A 17,200-nucleotide genomic window follows, 5' to 3' on the forward strand; every position below is an offset into this window, starting at 1 on the left:
AAAAACGAGCGCAGTCATATCATATTTCTCTAGCGTTCACTAGCGTTCTTGCGCGTCGAAGCAGCAAATGATTTCCACAGATCTCTTTGAACCTCTTTGCTTCGCCTTCAGTATACCAGGTAAGCGCGTTTTCCATATAGTTTGCATTGAGAGAGCTTTGACTCTTTTCTCTTCTCTCCTTTTATCCCTTCTCTACTCCTGCTGTATGTCATCGCCCTTAGGTCTTAGCCATTACCACTCTTTAGGCGTCAAACTTCAAATTTTCAAGAGCATAAATCTGGAGAACCGAACATCCGTTTGAGCAGAAAACTTAATCGATCACCATCAGCTAGTGACTATTCGATTAAGTTTTCAGCTTAAACAGATGTTTGGTTCTCCAGATTTGCGCTCTTGAAAATTTGAGGTTTGGCTTGGATTCATCTTCACCTTAAATTTAACTAATTTAACTAACTAAGTAACACGTTTTGGCTGCTTGTGCCGCTTGTGCTGGTCCGCCTGTTGTCTGCTCTGTCGACACATATTAGGCACATAGCTTACGATCGCTTGCCCTATGGCCTTCGGTGCCGCATATTCTACACATCTTACTTCTTTCTGATACCTGATTGCAATTCCACGACTTATGGCCCTTCCCGAAACACTTGCAACAAACTTCAGGAGGCTGTTGTATGCTCAGCCGGCAATCTGCAACCAGCCTGATCGCCGCCACATGGGTGCCCTGCGGGCCCTTTCTAAGGTGGTTGTCCTTACTGGCTACGTCGATGTCACACTGCTCTTTGAGGACAGCCGTGAATTCCGCTGCATCGGTGTCCTAATCCAGATTTTTACCCTGGAGAGTCGCTTCTGCAGTCAGGGATCTTACATCAACCTCGTCGCCAAGTATTTCTTGTGCCAGTTGATTATAGACTGCACCCTTTTGCTTAGCGTCCTTCTTCAAGGCTAGGATCATTTCACCAATCCTAGTCCGCTTTATTCTCCGCAAATCTGCGCCCAAATGGCATCGCATCGCCTTCAGAACCTCGGCGTATTTCGCTTCCTCCGTTTTGATGACGAGGGCCTCGCCTGAATTCCTACGTTTCGCTGTTTTCGGTTTAAGGCCGCACGGGACGTCATCATAATCACCCTATCCATTTGAAGAAGCAAATCCCATGCACCACTCCATATATCGATGCGAAAAATATATCACTATGATTCTATATATGTAATACATTTTCAGCATCATCGGTTCAATAAAACTCGAGATTTGCTTCCACAAAGTTTTGATGATAATTGTTAGAGTGAGACAAAATATAGGGAAAATAACACAGTCTCCCGTGTCGCCTTAACATTCTCCTTGGGCTCCGTTTTCGATTTTCTCTTTTCTTTCTTTTTTTCGATTCGTATTCACGGGTTGCTGTTGCCTTGGGCCCGTGGTTCCTATGGGTGCACTGCCTGGTTCCTACCCCGTGGCTTTTTTTTTCTTGGCCTTAGGCTTGGTTTTGGCCTCTCCACCGTTGCCATGTCTTCTTGATTGTGGAACTTGGCTCGTGCCAGCTTTTCCGCTCTGGAGGACGGCCGCGTAGGTCACTTTTCCCTTAGCAACCATACGTCTTTTCGCCACGTATTCATCCTCTGAAGGTCCCCTCTTTCGCATCGCGTATCGAATAATATGATCAGATGTAAGGAATGTTTTATGAATCGAATATACTGAACAAAAATTATAATACATAAACACATAGATATTAAGTACACAATGTTATTTAGAATGGTCTACAATTGCTTGACGTCAAATAAATAAATAGATATATTCGCGTTGCTTGTGAAGGAAAACACTTCGGTCTGACAAGACTTAGATGTCAATGTCAAGTTGAAGATTTAGGGCTCAAACTTATTAAAAATGTCAAATCTACAAAATACCACAACATTCTAACATATACCTTCCCGGCTTTTTTTTCTGGAACGACTGAATAATAGGCTAATGATTGTTCTGTTTTCAATTCGAAAAACGTGTAGGTCATTTCTATCTCTCTTCTATATATAACATTTTGATTGGATAGCGCATAAAGCTGCAGCACTGCAGCTGCGCCATATCTGCAAGATAATATATAATAACGGCGACAAAGATGATGCTTGTTGGCGCATCAATGTCGGCCGCCAGTTCAATTGAGTTGTGATGGTTCCCTCCCACCAACCAAGTCACGGCGATGCGCTGATTGTTTCCATCCACCCTATCGATTGGATGTAGAAGATCGCATCGAGAGACAAAAAAATTCCATTGCACCATTTGTATTCTTTCTCCACTGTGTTGGAACTGATCGTCGATCCAAGATCCTGACTCGAGGGGTAGATTTGATTGGTGTGCTAATTTAGTGCGAGTCGGGCAACGATCGAATTTGGATGGTTGCCTTTCGTATGTTCACATTTTTGGTCCAACTGATTTTTGCATCCAATCGTGGATAAGTACCGGGAGTGTTTTTCTGTTTCTTAAAAATCTTAACATTTATCATTATCGATAATAATAAATCGTAGAGAAGCGATTATTATTTCTAAAGTCTTATCGTTCCTATTTCAGGAACAATCGCGGGTTGGAGTGTGAACACATCGAGATTAACGATCAACTATGTGCTACCGGCGGAGAATACTACCATAATCGATCCGTTGAACATTTGCTCCACGGAGGAACGGAGTGGTGATGGAAGTGAAGATGAAAAAGTTTTCTTGCTTATCGTGGTCTGTTCGTCGGCGAAAAATTTCGAGGCCCGACAAACCATTCGGGAGACCTGGGGCAACGTCAGTGAGTTCAACTATCCTCAGTTTGTGCGATTACATGCCCGTTTGAAGGGCGAGTATTTGGGACCACGTACATTCAAGCACCTGCAGGATTACATGAAGAAGTCTGTGATTGAGAATCTGCCCATGGCGACGGAAGATGATCAGCAAGTAACTGAGCTACATATAGTGGTAAGTACAAATTTGGTATGTTTTTGGGGGCTCGACCACAAAATATGTAGACTCACTGGGGAGAAGAGGTTAGAATGTGCATAGATGGTAGACTTTGATTAGAACGCAAACATTTTAAGTAAGACTTTGCCTCATAGCCCTAGGCCAAAAAATGTTCTTTATCGGCTGAATATTTTTGAACCTTTTTAACAGTCTCAAAAATGTGCCGACAATGTCTACGAAACACTCTTAAAGTTCTCAAAATTAACACATGTCTTCAATATGTCTTCACTTTCAAGGCTTTAAATATATTTCGTAGACACCATCGTTGTAGTGTTGTTGTCCGTCATTCTTGCAACATGATCTGGTCATCGCCTCCTTCTATGTATACACTCGCAATGTATGTTATTATTCATCACATAATAAATGCACGCATATCGCCTCCACTTTTGTACGTAGAAGGCCTTTTCACGACATCTTATAAGTGAAATTTTGCACATACAAAGCCTCCAGGTGATTTCGTTATACGTACATTTTGGTTGTCTGGGAAGTACCCTATACGACCTAATGCAAAGTGTTCTTCAGGACTCTACTCAAGTTGAGCAGAGAGTTGGTGTCGCAAAATATGGCTTTTCGGTTAACTCGAATAAAACGTCTATTGTTCTCTTCACGGAAAGACGAAACCGCGATGGAATTCGACCTTTACGTCTTTTGACACTGATTGATCAGGTAATGTCTTTTCTACAAATCCCACGGCAGCGCTTGAGGCTATTTTTGACGTTGCGCCGCTATACACACATCTTAAGCAAGAAGCATTTTCTTGCTCTTACCGTTTATAGATACTTGATCTACTGGAGAAAAATCCGGTGAATCGTAGATCAACACACGCTTTGTTGTTTCCACTTTTGGTGAATTGGGACAAAATTGTTCTTTCTCCAAGTGATCTCACAATTGCTTGTCACTTTCCTTATAGGACATTTACCACACAATTCTCTTCACGGGAAGAGTGGACATCTGGCTATTTGGAAAGAAGTATTACATACAAACCATATAGTATGTTACACTGATGGCTCCCTTCTTGAAGGTAGAGCTGGTGCTGGTATATATTCTCGTGAGCTAAGGCTGAATCAGTTTTACTCACTTGGTAGAAACTGTACCGTTTTTCAGGCGGAAATGTTTACTCTTATGTGTATAGTGCAGTCAGCACTTCAACAGCGCATAATGGGTAAAGTCGTATACTCCTGTTCAGATAGTCAGGCTGCTAAAAAAGATCGAAGCTTGTTGTCGCATGTCGAACTCAAATTGAGGATCTGAATTCAGTCAACTCTGTAAACCTTGTATGGGTACCTGGTCATTCTTCCATTGCTGGAAATTGGCTGATGAGCTAGCTTGCGATGGAGCATCGCATGACTTCTTTTTCTCTGAGACAGCTATTCCGATTTCGAAATGCTGGGTGAAGCTTAAGAGATATTCTTGGGCGGTTGATTTTCCACTGCCGACTCAACTATCACACGACAAATATTTAGCGTGCTGACTCATTTGTGTGTGATAGATGAGAATCCGATTATGGAACTTCGTACCATCTAAAATGTAACTGTCCAGTATTTGCGCAACTGCGATTCCGATTAGTTGGTAAACACTCATTAAGTGAAACTGATTTCAGAAGCCTAACTTTTCAGGACATGCTGTTATTCTTAACCCGCTGTTCTAATGAGCCATAGGCTCTCTTTACGCTTAGGGGCAATGGGGGCAATATGAGCCACCCCGGTTTTGACCTCAAAAACAGTGTTTTAATGTCTAGTGTCATTGTGATCTGCTAAAGGATGCCTCAAATAGCCACCACAATAAAAACCGTAAGAATATTGGTTTGAACACTCAAGATATTTACAAAAATGTACAAATTTGTCCTTCGTCATGAAAAGCTTATAATTTTGGCAGTTTTTAATTAAGCCTATGAGACAATTATATTTATAATTCTGGTAAATTTTACCAATCCATTGAAACTTCTGATCATAATGAACAGTTCGTGAGCGAAATTAGATTTGTTCTTTAACAAAATTTTTGAAAAACAATATATTATTTTCAAAATGAAGGGGCGGGGCAAAATGAGCCACCTAGATTTAAGCAAAACAAACGATGTTTTGAACATAAAAATACATTGCCTAAATATACCAGATTATTGTTTTTACTGCATAGTCATCCTTATGCACCATTACAAGTGGAACACTTTGCTAGAAAATACGTTAAACCAAGTATCGCAATTTACTACTAGTATAACATGGTCTATTTACTATGTATTATGTATCTTTAAAAAATAAGCCGCTAGAATCAATAATTTCAAGCAAAGCTAATACAATTTCCTTCCAGTAATGTAATCTTCACCACAAACTCTTCGCTATAAAAATCATTCGATTGAATGAGGTGGCTCATACTGTCCCGTAGGGTGGCTCATAATGCCCCATATGGTTGGTGACCCCGTAGAAAAACATGGTTTTCCAAAAAGGTCCTGAAATAATTTGCAAGTTGATGTTAACATTAATTATCGACGTAACATGGAAGATATCATTTTATAGTACAAGTCACTTCTATTTAAACCATAATGTTTGCTGTTTTTCTATGCATTCCATGACGTTTTCCTTAGGCGGCCCATATTGCCCCGATCACCCCTATACGTTTTGTAGTGCCCTTTCTAGGGCGCTGCTTGAACCCATTTGGATATGGAGCTACATGCTCTAAGTGTAGAACTAGCCCTCGTGCGTTAAAATACACTCAAATAAAGATTTAAAAAAAAAAAAAAAAAAAAAAAGCTACATGCTCTCCTTTCGTTTATGCAATTTTCCTTCTTCAAGGAACCCCACACGCTATGCCTGAACCAGACGATTATAAAAATCGAATGTACATCGGATTTTTTCTAGCTAGAGATCAGTATTTGGTCTATATTTTTATAATCGGAAGGTTTTAAAATATTCTATCGGTGAAATGCGTCAAAAACGTGATTTTCAAGGGATTTAGTATAAAAAATGGCTAAAAAGTGGAAAAAATCAAAATTTCACTGATGGAATGTTTTAAAACTTTCCGAATATGAAAATATAACCCAAATACTAAACTCTAGCGAGAAAAAAACCGATGTACATTCGATTTTTATAATCGTCTGGTTCATACGTAGCGTGCCCAACTCCTATTTCCTCTAATCTTCCCCTTCCCTTTCGGCCGTCAACAAAATCGGCTTAATAACTTTACAAGAACTCTTATATTAATGTGTTAGAGGATGTAGGCCGCGAACGAAGGCATCGAGTATCAAATGCCTTCGCTATCAGTATCATTTAGGTGTTCATCACACAAAATGCTGCCTCCACCTCACGTTCATCCGTCAGACGAACTTCTTTACTTGTTGAAATTGCTCTGTTTTTCTTGACTCCTCGACCAGAGGCGGATCTGGCTCTCTTGTTGCAGCATGGTCGCAATCGCAACGTTGCATTCCAGGACTACGGGTAAATTTAAGAGGAGAAATTAAATTTACCTGTAGTCCTCGTTGAACCAATCGTTCTATCGACTCAGTCCCACGCACACGAAGTTGCTCTCAGTTGCATCTTTGATGGCTGGTCATCCTCTTCTGGTAATGTAGCCACAAGTTGCTGATCGTAAATATGCAGTGGCAACAATCGGTTGCCACTGATTCCAAACATTGTTGGTAACGGATAGTCTTGGGGGGGTTGAACACTACAGTTTCTGTCGCTTCGGTTGAATGATACTGATTTTGATCATGAATATGTACTGAAGCGTATCAATTCTACACAAAGATGCTATTTTAGGTATTTACTGTGAACTTTAAACAGAGAATCAACAATACGTTTCTCATGTTGGAGCCAAAGTGAGCCAACCCCTAATTCGTCCGCATAACAGCGGCTCCTTCTGTGCTCCGTTCTCCTATTTAATTTTCATCGATGGCCACCAGATTTCTGACAACACAAAGATTATAAAATAGTAGAAGAAAACTAACAAGAAGCCAGTTCTCCCATCTTGTCTCTAGCTGAGAACAGGTACCATCGCATCAAACGCATCAGTATCAATCATAAGGGCACAACTGTAATGATCTATTTCTCTTCATTAGCCAATAACTTACCAGGGAGACTGTTTTCGACTGCAATTTTCGATTCAGTAGTAAGAACGCCTGTATGATACTCATCGCAGCATGGAAGCTTATTTGAACTTGGGAAGAATTTGTTTCAGATGTTGATTAACTAATTTTTCCACTTTGTTCGTCTTATGATCTAGGACAAATTAGTGGCTCTCAGACTCTTCCGACCGTAACTTATAAGTATTAGCACGAACAGTTAAATACAACAAGAGTACAATATGCTAGATCCATAACCCTGTAACGCGCCATGAAAAAGTGATCTACCCGTATTATGGGTCAATGTCGTTGTTTGAAATAGATGCAGCGAATAGCCATATTCTTCGAAGCGGCGAACGAAATCAATAAGTAGGTCGTCGGTCGTTCTCGTTCGTAACCCGGAGGGAGCTGAACTTTCCAATAATGTGTCCTAATTCCTTTTAATGATTGTGAGCGTTCAAATCTTCTATGATAAGTTGTTCGTCGAGGCTGTCCTACTCGTGTTTGTGCTGCGCATATAATATGTTCTTATCATCATAAGTGCTTTCGGAGAGAGGATTGTGCAGTGTGCACGTTTATTATGCTAGAGCTGGCTAACCGTTCTAACACCATTGCTGGGGTTTTCGCCGATTGGTTCGTTTTTACGACTGGCTTGTAGAGTCCGAATTGTTAAATGTGTTCCATTGGAAACGTCTGGTAGAATTGCCGCAAGGTTTCTTACTTGTTTTCATTAACTCAACTGTCCAAAAGGGACATTACACATTCACAACACTATACCTTTCATTGTCTTTTATTGCAGTCCAAAACTGAATCTTCCAAAATGCAAAACCATACCAGTCAGCAGAGCACTGATAAATCTAGTCAAATTAAAGCGGATGGTGATACAACTGCACAGATTCCAACCACCACCACGGTGGCCCCTTCACTCTGGGAAAACCAAAACTTCAACGTCAAGGTAGTATTCCTCCTCGGACAGTCTGAATCCGAATACGTTCACCAGAGAAGTAAATCACTGCATCCGTCCTCGCTGGATCAAACAACGACGACCCAAGCCCAACAAGAGGTTCCAACCCGTCCAGTGGATCGGAGAACCCCTAGCGTAAGTTTATTCCCTCCGGAAGGTGATGTAGATCCGGCTTTCAACGTACGGGAGGCGGAATTGGACGAGCTGCAGGCGCGGATCGTGAACGAGAGTGAAATCTACGGGGATATTATTCAGGAGAGCTTTATCGATAGCTATAACAATTTGACCTTAAAGACGATCATGATGCTGAAGTGGGTTACCAACAATTGTGACGGTCGAGGTAAGAGTTCAAGAGAAGGGGGAATGGTTACGATGGAGAATTGTTTTCTTTATAGCAGAAAAGGTATTTTGTGTGAGATCTAAGCGCAAAGGTTTGGTTCCAGGCTGGAAGGACTAGCAGAGATAATAAGTGGGGTTTTGTTATCCTCAGAGACCCTACCACGACGACTTCAGAAAGATAACAAAGAATATCTTCAGTTCCGGCTCGACGAACGGGACTACAGCAACGATTTTGCAGCGCGAATGCACGTTTACGTCTACGGAGAGGATTGGGTGAGAACACATCAGCCGTACTCTCCGGAAAATGTTGTCAACTTTACTATCAGTAAAGCGATAAAGCCCAGTATCACTCCGGAAGTGGGTCGTTATGTGGGTCCAGTGCCCAAAGGAGCTGGTCGATTCATCGAATTCAACGTAACCGATATGGTGCAAGAATGGTTCGAGAATCCCCATGTGAATAAATACGTCTTGGTTGAGACGTTTAACGCTTTCTCCGAGCAAATCGTGGCGGATGATCCAAATGGAGGAAAATTTGTGAGCTACTGATTTATTTTACCACTCTTTTTACAGCGCCGGCGGGAGGCTACGTACAGGATGCGCAACTAATGGCTTTATAAAATGATTGAACAATTCGATAATATATAACATCCTTATAATCCAGTTATTTGATCTCGCTTGGATGTTTTCCTTTGTATCTTTTCAGTCAAGTACATAATGAAATGTGATGACGATACGTTCGTAAATGTTCCGAATTTACTGCACGTTTTACTTGGGGGGACGGTACCGGTGTACAAGGCATCTATTCCATTCTACGATAAAAACACAATTGATGTGAAGTCGGCGAAAAATCGGTTGACGGAAGTCAAGCGTCTGCTGACGGGATTTCTTTTCTGTGAAGCCAAACCCATTGTCGACACTAGCAGTAAATGGTGAGTGATAGTTTTTGCTAAATAAAAGTTTATTGTTCTATACTTTTTTCTTGCACTTTATATAATTCTTGACGCACGCTTTCGAGTCACAGATATAGAAAATGGTTTCCCATTGAATATTGTCCATAGCGCTTCACGATCTAAAACACCGAAGGCTTTCCTTACTGCTTCATTCAAAGTCCGCGCTTCGTGCCGGAAGTATCATTCCTCTATCTATCTACAACAATTTATTTCATTTTAGTACAATAAAAATTAAGCCCATCTTCGGTGTCTGTTTCTTCAGACACTAAGTATCGTCCGTATAGCAAAGAAGCATATGCGACCGTGCAATGATCCAGATCTCCTAATCCCACCAGTGCCTACGGAAGTGCACTTCTTTGTTTAAATTCTTCTAACGTCTCAAGGTTGGTCACGAGGATTATCATAACACCTTGTTCGCAATACATCCAGCTTCCAGCGTGTATGAGCCTTATTAGTATCGCTGGAAAGCCAGGATCAAGCATTATTTGCTGCCGCTCATTTCTCTTCACTGAGTTATACACTTTCTTGAAATCAATAAACAGATGGTAAAGGTTAATTTGCTACTGACAAGAAATGAAATCGCCTATCTTGATGCGTGGAAAATGTCTTTTCAGAAATGGTCCAGAAAATCTAATTTTTCTGATCGCAGTACGCAGTTGAGAAGAAATGTTATTTTAAATGGGGCTCCCTGTAGAAAATTTCTTGACCCACTCAGTCAAGGAATTTATTTACTTTTCTTGAGCGAAACAGCATACTTAGCTTAAGTCTGCAAATTATACTGCCAGAATTTAGCTTAGATCATTCAGGTGAAAGCGAGCCAGAGTTTGATTGGTCCTCATCAAAACCACGAAGCTTAGGCTTATTCTACAATTGGGGTGAGGTGAGAATTATCGGTCTCGTATAGTGAGGAGACAATTCTTGACTCGAGTGAAGTGTCTCGTCGTGTAAATCAAATGAAGAGTTACTTCACTTGAGTCGAGTATTGTCGCCCATAAACGCATGTCAGTGCCATGTTCGCTAGTATTCCTATTCACATGGGACAATTATGCGTTTATGGGCAGTATACGTGACCGACAATTCTCACCTCACGCCACTCGTAGAATAAACAAAGTTTTTTAGAAATACTCTTAGTCTCCTATAGTCGGTGACTAAAGACTAATTATATTAACGTTTCTTTAAACTATTTATATATATGTATTGGATTTTTAATGCTAATGTACAAGAGTCTATGTCGACACTTACAGCGACGAATTGTTAATATTTTTTCAATCAATTCATTTAGGTAACATTGTCACCGTTGTCATGATAAAATACTTTTTATAATGTATTGTGCATTTAAAATAAAAGCATGAAAGAAGCTCACCATATTGATCTGTAAGCTAGGCCGACTTCAGGTCACGATAACCCTTAATCTTTCAGCCTTGCGGTCCTGAAAATTCGCGACTTATTTCCGCTATAGACACTATTTTAAAAATTGTACCAGCCAAATCTAATATTTCTTGCGGAAGGGGTAAAAACGTGACAGATCAATTTTCAACACATCCGTTTGCACGCGCTGCCTACTGCGATCTTTAAGTTTAATTTTAATTTTTATCTGTGTTGTTATATTAAACAATGATGAGTGAGTTTGATGGATAGCGTCGAGTTTTTTTTTGCATTTTGAATTGAGATTGAACACTAAGAAAAACAAAAATTTACTGAATTACTAAAGTTTATGTATGGATGACTATTTTCTATGCTTCTTTCTTTTATCCTGGGATTCTTTCGGAAGTTCATCTAAGATTGTGAATTGAATCACTTTAGGATTCTTCGAAAAATTCCACAGCTCTCTGAGATTCTTCTAAAAATTCTCCTGGGAATTTTCGGAAAATCTCACTGAGTTTCTTTCTGGAATCCCTCATCAATTCTTCCGTAAATTTATCTGAAATTGACAAATAAAATAAATAAAATTTATCTAAAATTATCTAAAAAATCTCTCTGAAATTCTTTCGGCAATCCTCGTGGAATCCTTTATAGGAAATCATTCTGAAATTCAGCAGGATATCCCTCTGTAGTTCTTTCGTAAACCTATTTCGAGCTGTTCCGTCCAAAAATCCTATTTGGATTATTCCGGGAATGCTTCTGGAATTCCTACTGCATTGTTTTATGATATCACAGAAAATCTTTCAGAGAATCTTCCAAGAATCTCTGCTGGATTCAATCGAAAAAGTGAATTTTTGAGAGGGAGTCTTCCCTCTCAAAAATTCACTTATTTTTTTTTTGGAAATCCTTCTGAAATTGTGATTGTGATTCTTCCAATACTCTTTTTTTTCTCTTGGATTATTCCGGAAATGTCTCTTGGATTTTTTATGGAAATCCTTCCGGGTTTCTACCGATAAGTTTCTCTGGAATTCTGCCAAAAATGTTTCTATGATTGTTTCCAGAGAGATGGAATTCTTTAAAAAGATCAGGAATTCTGAATATCCTTTGAAGATTTTTCCAGAAATCTGTCGGATTTTCATATAAAAATCCCTCAGGATTTTATCCGGAAATCCATCTAAAAATTATCATATTAAACCCTCTGAATTTTTTTTTCAGAAATCCATCAGTAATTCTTTCGTGGATGTCCTTGGGACTTTTTTTATATCTCCCGTAGATTCTCTCAGGATTATTCCGATTCTTTTGGGATTCTCCCGGAAATCAGTCTGGAACGTAAATAAAAAAAATCTTTTTTTTACTGTCAGATTATTCCGTTCATACTCTTGGATTACTTGGATTACTTCCAGAAATCCAGTTTTAGTTCTTCCAGATATATCTAGGGGATTTAATTAACACCCTTATTTTATGGAAATCCATCCGAAATTTTTGAAGAAATTTCTCAGAAATTCTTCCCAAAATTCCTCAGAAATTGTTTGGAAGTTCTCCTGGCCTATTTCTAGAAATCCAGCTAACGGTAATCCTGTTTTTTTTTCTGAAATCTTTCTGGGAAAATTTCGAATATCCGTTTGGAACTCTGATAGTCTGAAACAATCTCTTGTGGTTCTTCGAAAAATGTCCTTTTTTGTGATTTATCAGTTAATTTCCTCAGACATTTTCTAAAATCCTTGGTGAAATCTTCAGAAAATCCCTCCTGAATTCAAATGGATATTCCTTAAGAAAATATGCGGACAGCCCCCTTATGATTCCTACACGCAGCGAACTGGACTATCGAAATTCTTACATTTTGCCTTATGAAAGATGGAACGATTATCGCAATACGAACGTTTTATGTATCGTTTTAGCATCACTCCACACCAAGGCGTCGATAGGCGCGGGGCGTACGCACGAGCCTATCGATCGAAAGGTCCTTGGTTCGATTCCAGGTTGCCGCGAAAACTATTTTTGTTTTCAAATTTCGGTTTCATAAGGCAAATTTATGAATTTCAACCCGATTCCTTGTGGCGAATTTTCATAAGGGAATTATACCATTTGCTGAGTGTAAAAAATATCACTGAGATGTTTTTGGAAACCTTTACTCTTATGAAAAATACTCTGAAATTGTTCCGGAAATACCATTTGAAATTCTTCCGTAAATCTTTCTGGAGTTCTTCCGGACATCGCTCTGGAGTTATACAGGAAATTTTCCAGGAGTTCTTCCGGACGTCTTAGGAAATTCTTCCAATAATCATGAGAATTTCCTGAAAATCTTACAGGGATTCTTCCGAAAAAGCTTCTGCGATTCTCTTGGATACCACTATAAAATACATCCAAAAATTCTGTGATAATTCTTCCAAAAATCCTCATGGGACTCTTCCAGATTTTTACGGAAATCCTTGTGTACTTTTTCCAGAAAAACCCCCCAAAATTCATTTAGAAATCTCTCTGTGAATCTTTCACAAATCATCCAAGGATTCTTCTGGAAATCCTTCTACAATCCCAATCAAATTCCCAAAAGGATATCTAGAAGAATTCCAGAAAGATATTCGGAAAAAAACTAGTACAGTCAACACAGCTTTTTGTGCGCTATCTTTCTTTCGCTCTGCTTCACAACTCAACTACTCAGCACGATCCACCTCAGGATGGATTGGTGAACTGTCTGGTTGTTGCATAATGCATATGAACAACTTTTCGTGTAGCGCGACATCGCATCTCAACACACCAAGGAAACATCAGCCCCTAATTATCAATTTCTTCTCAGGGCGTCATTTTCAATATTTGATATCAAAACTAATTTCTTAATAGAGAAACAAAAAACTAGATTGGAGTACTTTGTACATTTTAATTCCGCCCTAATTGCTTATCTTTGGCAGATACGCGTATTTCGACTACCACTTGTAGCCTCCTTCAGTGTCAGTTTCCAGTTATTGGATCCAGTGGATAAGCGGAGCCTTCCTTAGCCGAGTGGTTAGAGTTCGCGGTTACAAAGCAAAGCCATGCTGAAGGTGTTCGGGTTCGATTCCCGGTTGATTCAGGATCTTTACGTTATGGAAATTTCCTTGATTTCCCTGGGACTCTATGCCCATCGTACTTGCCACACGATATACGAATGCGAAAATGGCAATCTAGGCAAAGAAAGCTCTCAGTTAATAAATGCGGAAGTGCTCATTGACTACTGAGCTGAGAAGCAGGCTCGGTCCCAATGAGGACGTAATGCCCAGAAAAAGAAGAAGAAGATCCAGCAGATACGAGTAACTGACACTAAAGAAAGCTACAAGTGGTAGTCGAAATACGCGTATCTCTCAACGATAAGCAATTGTGGCGTAACTAAAAGGCACAAGGTACTCCAATCTATTTTTTTGTTTCCCCAACAAGATAATGTTTCAACATTTTGATGACATCAACTTGAGTGAGTGCATGAATGAGCGTGAATATCTGTAGCCTAAGATTATAGTACGAGTCGCCCGACACTGGTTGTAACTATCCTTTCCTTGTAGGTATTCTCCAAACTACATGTACAATAAAGAGTTCTACCCGGATTACCTCTCGGGCACGGCATACCTAATGAATCTGAACGCAGCCAAGCTTCTCTATCGCACGTCGCTAACGACGCCGATTTTCCATCTGGAAGACGTTTATCTCACAGGAATCGTGGCTGATCGGACAAAACTTCGCCGCTATCATCATCCCCTGTTTTTCTACTCCACTATCAAAGACCTCTGTTCCCTGCGGGGTATGATCTCGCAGCATCAGCTGCAACCAAACGAGTTACGCAATGCGTATGATTTCATTACCAATCAAACGATCGTGTGTTCGGCACCGGATCGAAACTTCACTATGGCCAAAATGAAACTCCAACAGCGTAAGAAATGTCACTGACACGGGGTTAAACGCGTCGCAACCGTCGCCGCTACCAGTAAGAAGAAACTTGCCAGCGGATTAATGCGAGGCTAAAATGAGCCGATTGTTGATCGATCTTTTCCTCCGCAACTGGTTTTCTGATCTTTATCGCCACCGAATGAGTCTCCGTCACAATTCTTTCAGGACAGTTCGCTGGCTGAGTTACGCTAGTAAAACAAATAAGACAATTGTAAAATAATGCGTAGGTAGTAAAGTTTAAAATAAGCACATTCTTGTTGATTCATAGAAAAGCAGTGCAGAATGTTAATAGTGAAACATTTTACTAGTATTGATCACTTGAAGAGATTTAGCAAAAGTCTTAAAGTTTAGCATATTAAATCGTGAAACAAAATTTTCAATTGACGTGTCTTAGAACAAAAGCAGAAAATCTCAGATGCGATGATGATGTAATATATACTCTTCAAAAATATAATGAAATAATTTAATTCAGCTGTGATTTGAAAATATTTTAGATAGATTTACAAAAAAATAGAAACTAAAAACTGATGAGCACTTAGTATTAAAAACGAAAGTTAGTGAATCAAATCTACCAATCCGATAAGAAGTCAATAGACTAGTAAGCATTTATTTCGCACATCGAGTCTTAGCTTTTTATTATAGGTAAAAAGTCGTAGTCAGCCGTATATATAGAAGGCAAATTCACTCAATCCTGGATCTCGGTACACCAATACCAGCAGCTTTTGTCATCTATTCTCAATTCAGTTACTAATAGATTTTAGTCAATCAAGCACAACCATATTTATGTTCCAATGGAATTCACAATCCTCAAAAATTGAGATCGATCATAGTCGCGCACACTGTTTGTCATAGTTAGTTAATTTCCCTAATAGAAAATCGTTGTACACATTCGTACGCCAACAACGCTTAAGATTGCTAAGTAATAGTCGCGTAAAACGTGGAGCGCTTAACTTGTAGGAATGATACATTCTTCAAACGTAGTCGCAGATAAATCTGAATCAACACGTTAGTCAACAGTTGTAGAAGCTGTGAAAAATTAATTTTACCAGTCTTACTCTCGTTTAGTTTTGTTGGATGGTTTCATTTGAAAAAAATACATTTGTAATGTCAGTGCAACTACACAAACCACAAACATAGAGCAAAAAACAGCAATGAATTTGATCATTTTCTTCGAAATTCCATGTGATTCAATGGGACATGAGGTTATGCAGGTGGGGGCCCAGATAGCGCACAGCTTTTGAGCAAGACTGAGGGTCAAGGGTTCGAATTCCACTGGTCGGGGATCTTTTCGGGTTGGACATATTCTCGACTTCCCTGGGCGTAGAGTATCTTCGCATCTGCCAAACGATATACACATGCAAAAATGGTCTATCGGCAAAGAAAGCTCTCAGTTAACAACTGTGGAAGTGCTCATAAGGTCACTAAGCTGACCTTATCTATCCTAGTTGGGGCGTAGCTTCAGGATGAAGAAAAAGGGGTTATGCTGACCCAATCCATTCCAATCCCACATTGCAATGTCGGAGACGTAAAACTTTTGATTGTTCTTACAAAACGAATGCAATGCGATTTTTTACAGCACTTTAAACGTAACGCCAATTTTAACATTGGGCGTCTGTGTCAGTAGGGTGGGGCTTATATTCCAAAATCTTTCTTAGTCAAAATTTACAAGGCGGAAAATGATCATCGGCATCAAAATAACATCCTGTGAAAAAATGAGCATTTTTGGAAAAGTTTTTTTTTTCCTCATCTGTAGAGTCTTTTTACCACTGCTTCCATTATTTAGGAATATTGTGGTATGACCCATATTTTATTTGGTGCTCATCAAATATCCTTTCACAATTGAGATGTGATAGACATTGGTTGATGTGTCACACTGTCCCAACTGTGCACAACTCGTTTTATAAAGTCTATTACCCTATTAGGACTACCTTGCCAAATTTCCAAGGGCTCTAATAACCCTAAAAAACCCTGGAAAAGGTTTAGAGGTGGTGCAAAGGGCGTAAGTGTAATTTTTCGTTTTTAGCGATTTTTCAACATATTTGGTACACTTTTTAAGATGTCTTGGTGATTTTAGAACCCTTAAGGGCAAAACATCACCGCGATATCTCCACAGATAGTTGACACAACACCCTCCAAGAATCCCATTTTTAGCTCTTGTGTTTGTTTCGATGAATGATTGCTTTGAACCTGATGGCGGAATACGGCTCAATGGAGAGCATTCCCATAATTACGAAAGAGCGGAAGAGATAAAAGGAGAGAAAGAGTGAGAGAGGAGATAAAAGAGCAGGAGTTGATTGTGTCAACATTAGTGCAAGCGTTATAGTTATTGTTGACGGTTTTACGCGTTCAATTTTTTCCGCTAAAACTGACAAGGAAGCTATCCAAAAAAATGTGAAAAGATTCCAAAATCAAATACATCGGTGTAGAAAATTCAGAGTTAGTGGGAAGAAGTTTTCCAAAAGTGCGTGATGTTTTGTGTTTTTTTCTTCTACCAACAACGTACGCTCAAACATACCATCAGAAAAAGTGCTAGAATTGTAGTACAGAATGTCAGAACTAAATTCTGGGAGAAAACATGTATTCCGTTGCAGCAGGAAATACAATCCATCCGATCTATTGAGAAATTACATTCGCAATGGAAAA

General features: G+C 39.6%; 1 protein-coding gene across 2 annotated transcripts in view; it reads left to right on the top strand.

Moving 5' to 3' along the window:
- LOC5568339 overlaps window positions 1-15,703 on the top strand; it is a 51,123-nt gene extending 35,420 nt beyond the window's left edge. Inside the window, exons 1-5 of one of the 2 annotated variants that reach the window (XM_021855044.1) lie at window positions 2,211-2,386; window positions 2,549-2,937; window positions 7,830-8,334; window positions 9,037-9,262; window positions 14,176-15,703. In XM_021855044.1, coding sequence (XP_021710736.1) covers window positions 2,374-2,386; window positions 2,549-2,937; window positions 7,830-8,334; window positions 9,037-9,262; window positions 14,176-14,557 — 1,515 coding nt within the window. In that variant the 5' untranslated portion in view covers window positions 2,211-2,373 and the 3' untranslated portion in view covers window positions 14,558-15,703. Of the gene's footprint in view, window positions 1-2,210; window positions 2,387-2,548; window positions 2,938-7,829; window positions 8,335-9,036; window positions 9,263-14,175 lie in introns of those variants that run through there. The other variant, XM_021855042.1, reaches the window with a different exon arrangement.
- The last annotated feature ends 1,497 nt before the right edge of the window (window positions 15,704-17,200 follow it).

This window comes from Aedes aegypti, chromosome 1, assembly GCF_002204515.2.
Source record: "Aedes aegypti strain LVP_AGWG chromosome 1, AaegL5.0 Primary Assembly, whole genome shotgun sequence".
Classification (NCBI taxonomy): domain Eukaryota; kingdom Metazoa; phylum Arthropoda; class Insecta; order Diptera; family Culicidae; genus Aedes; species Aedes aegypti.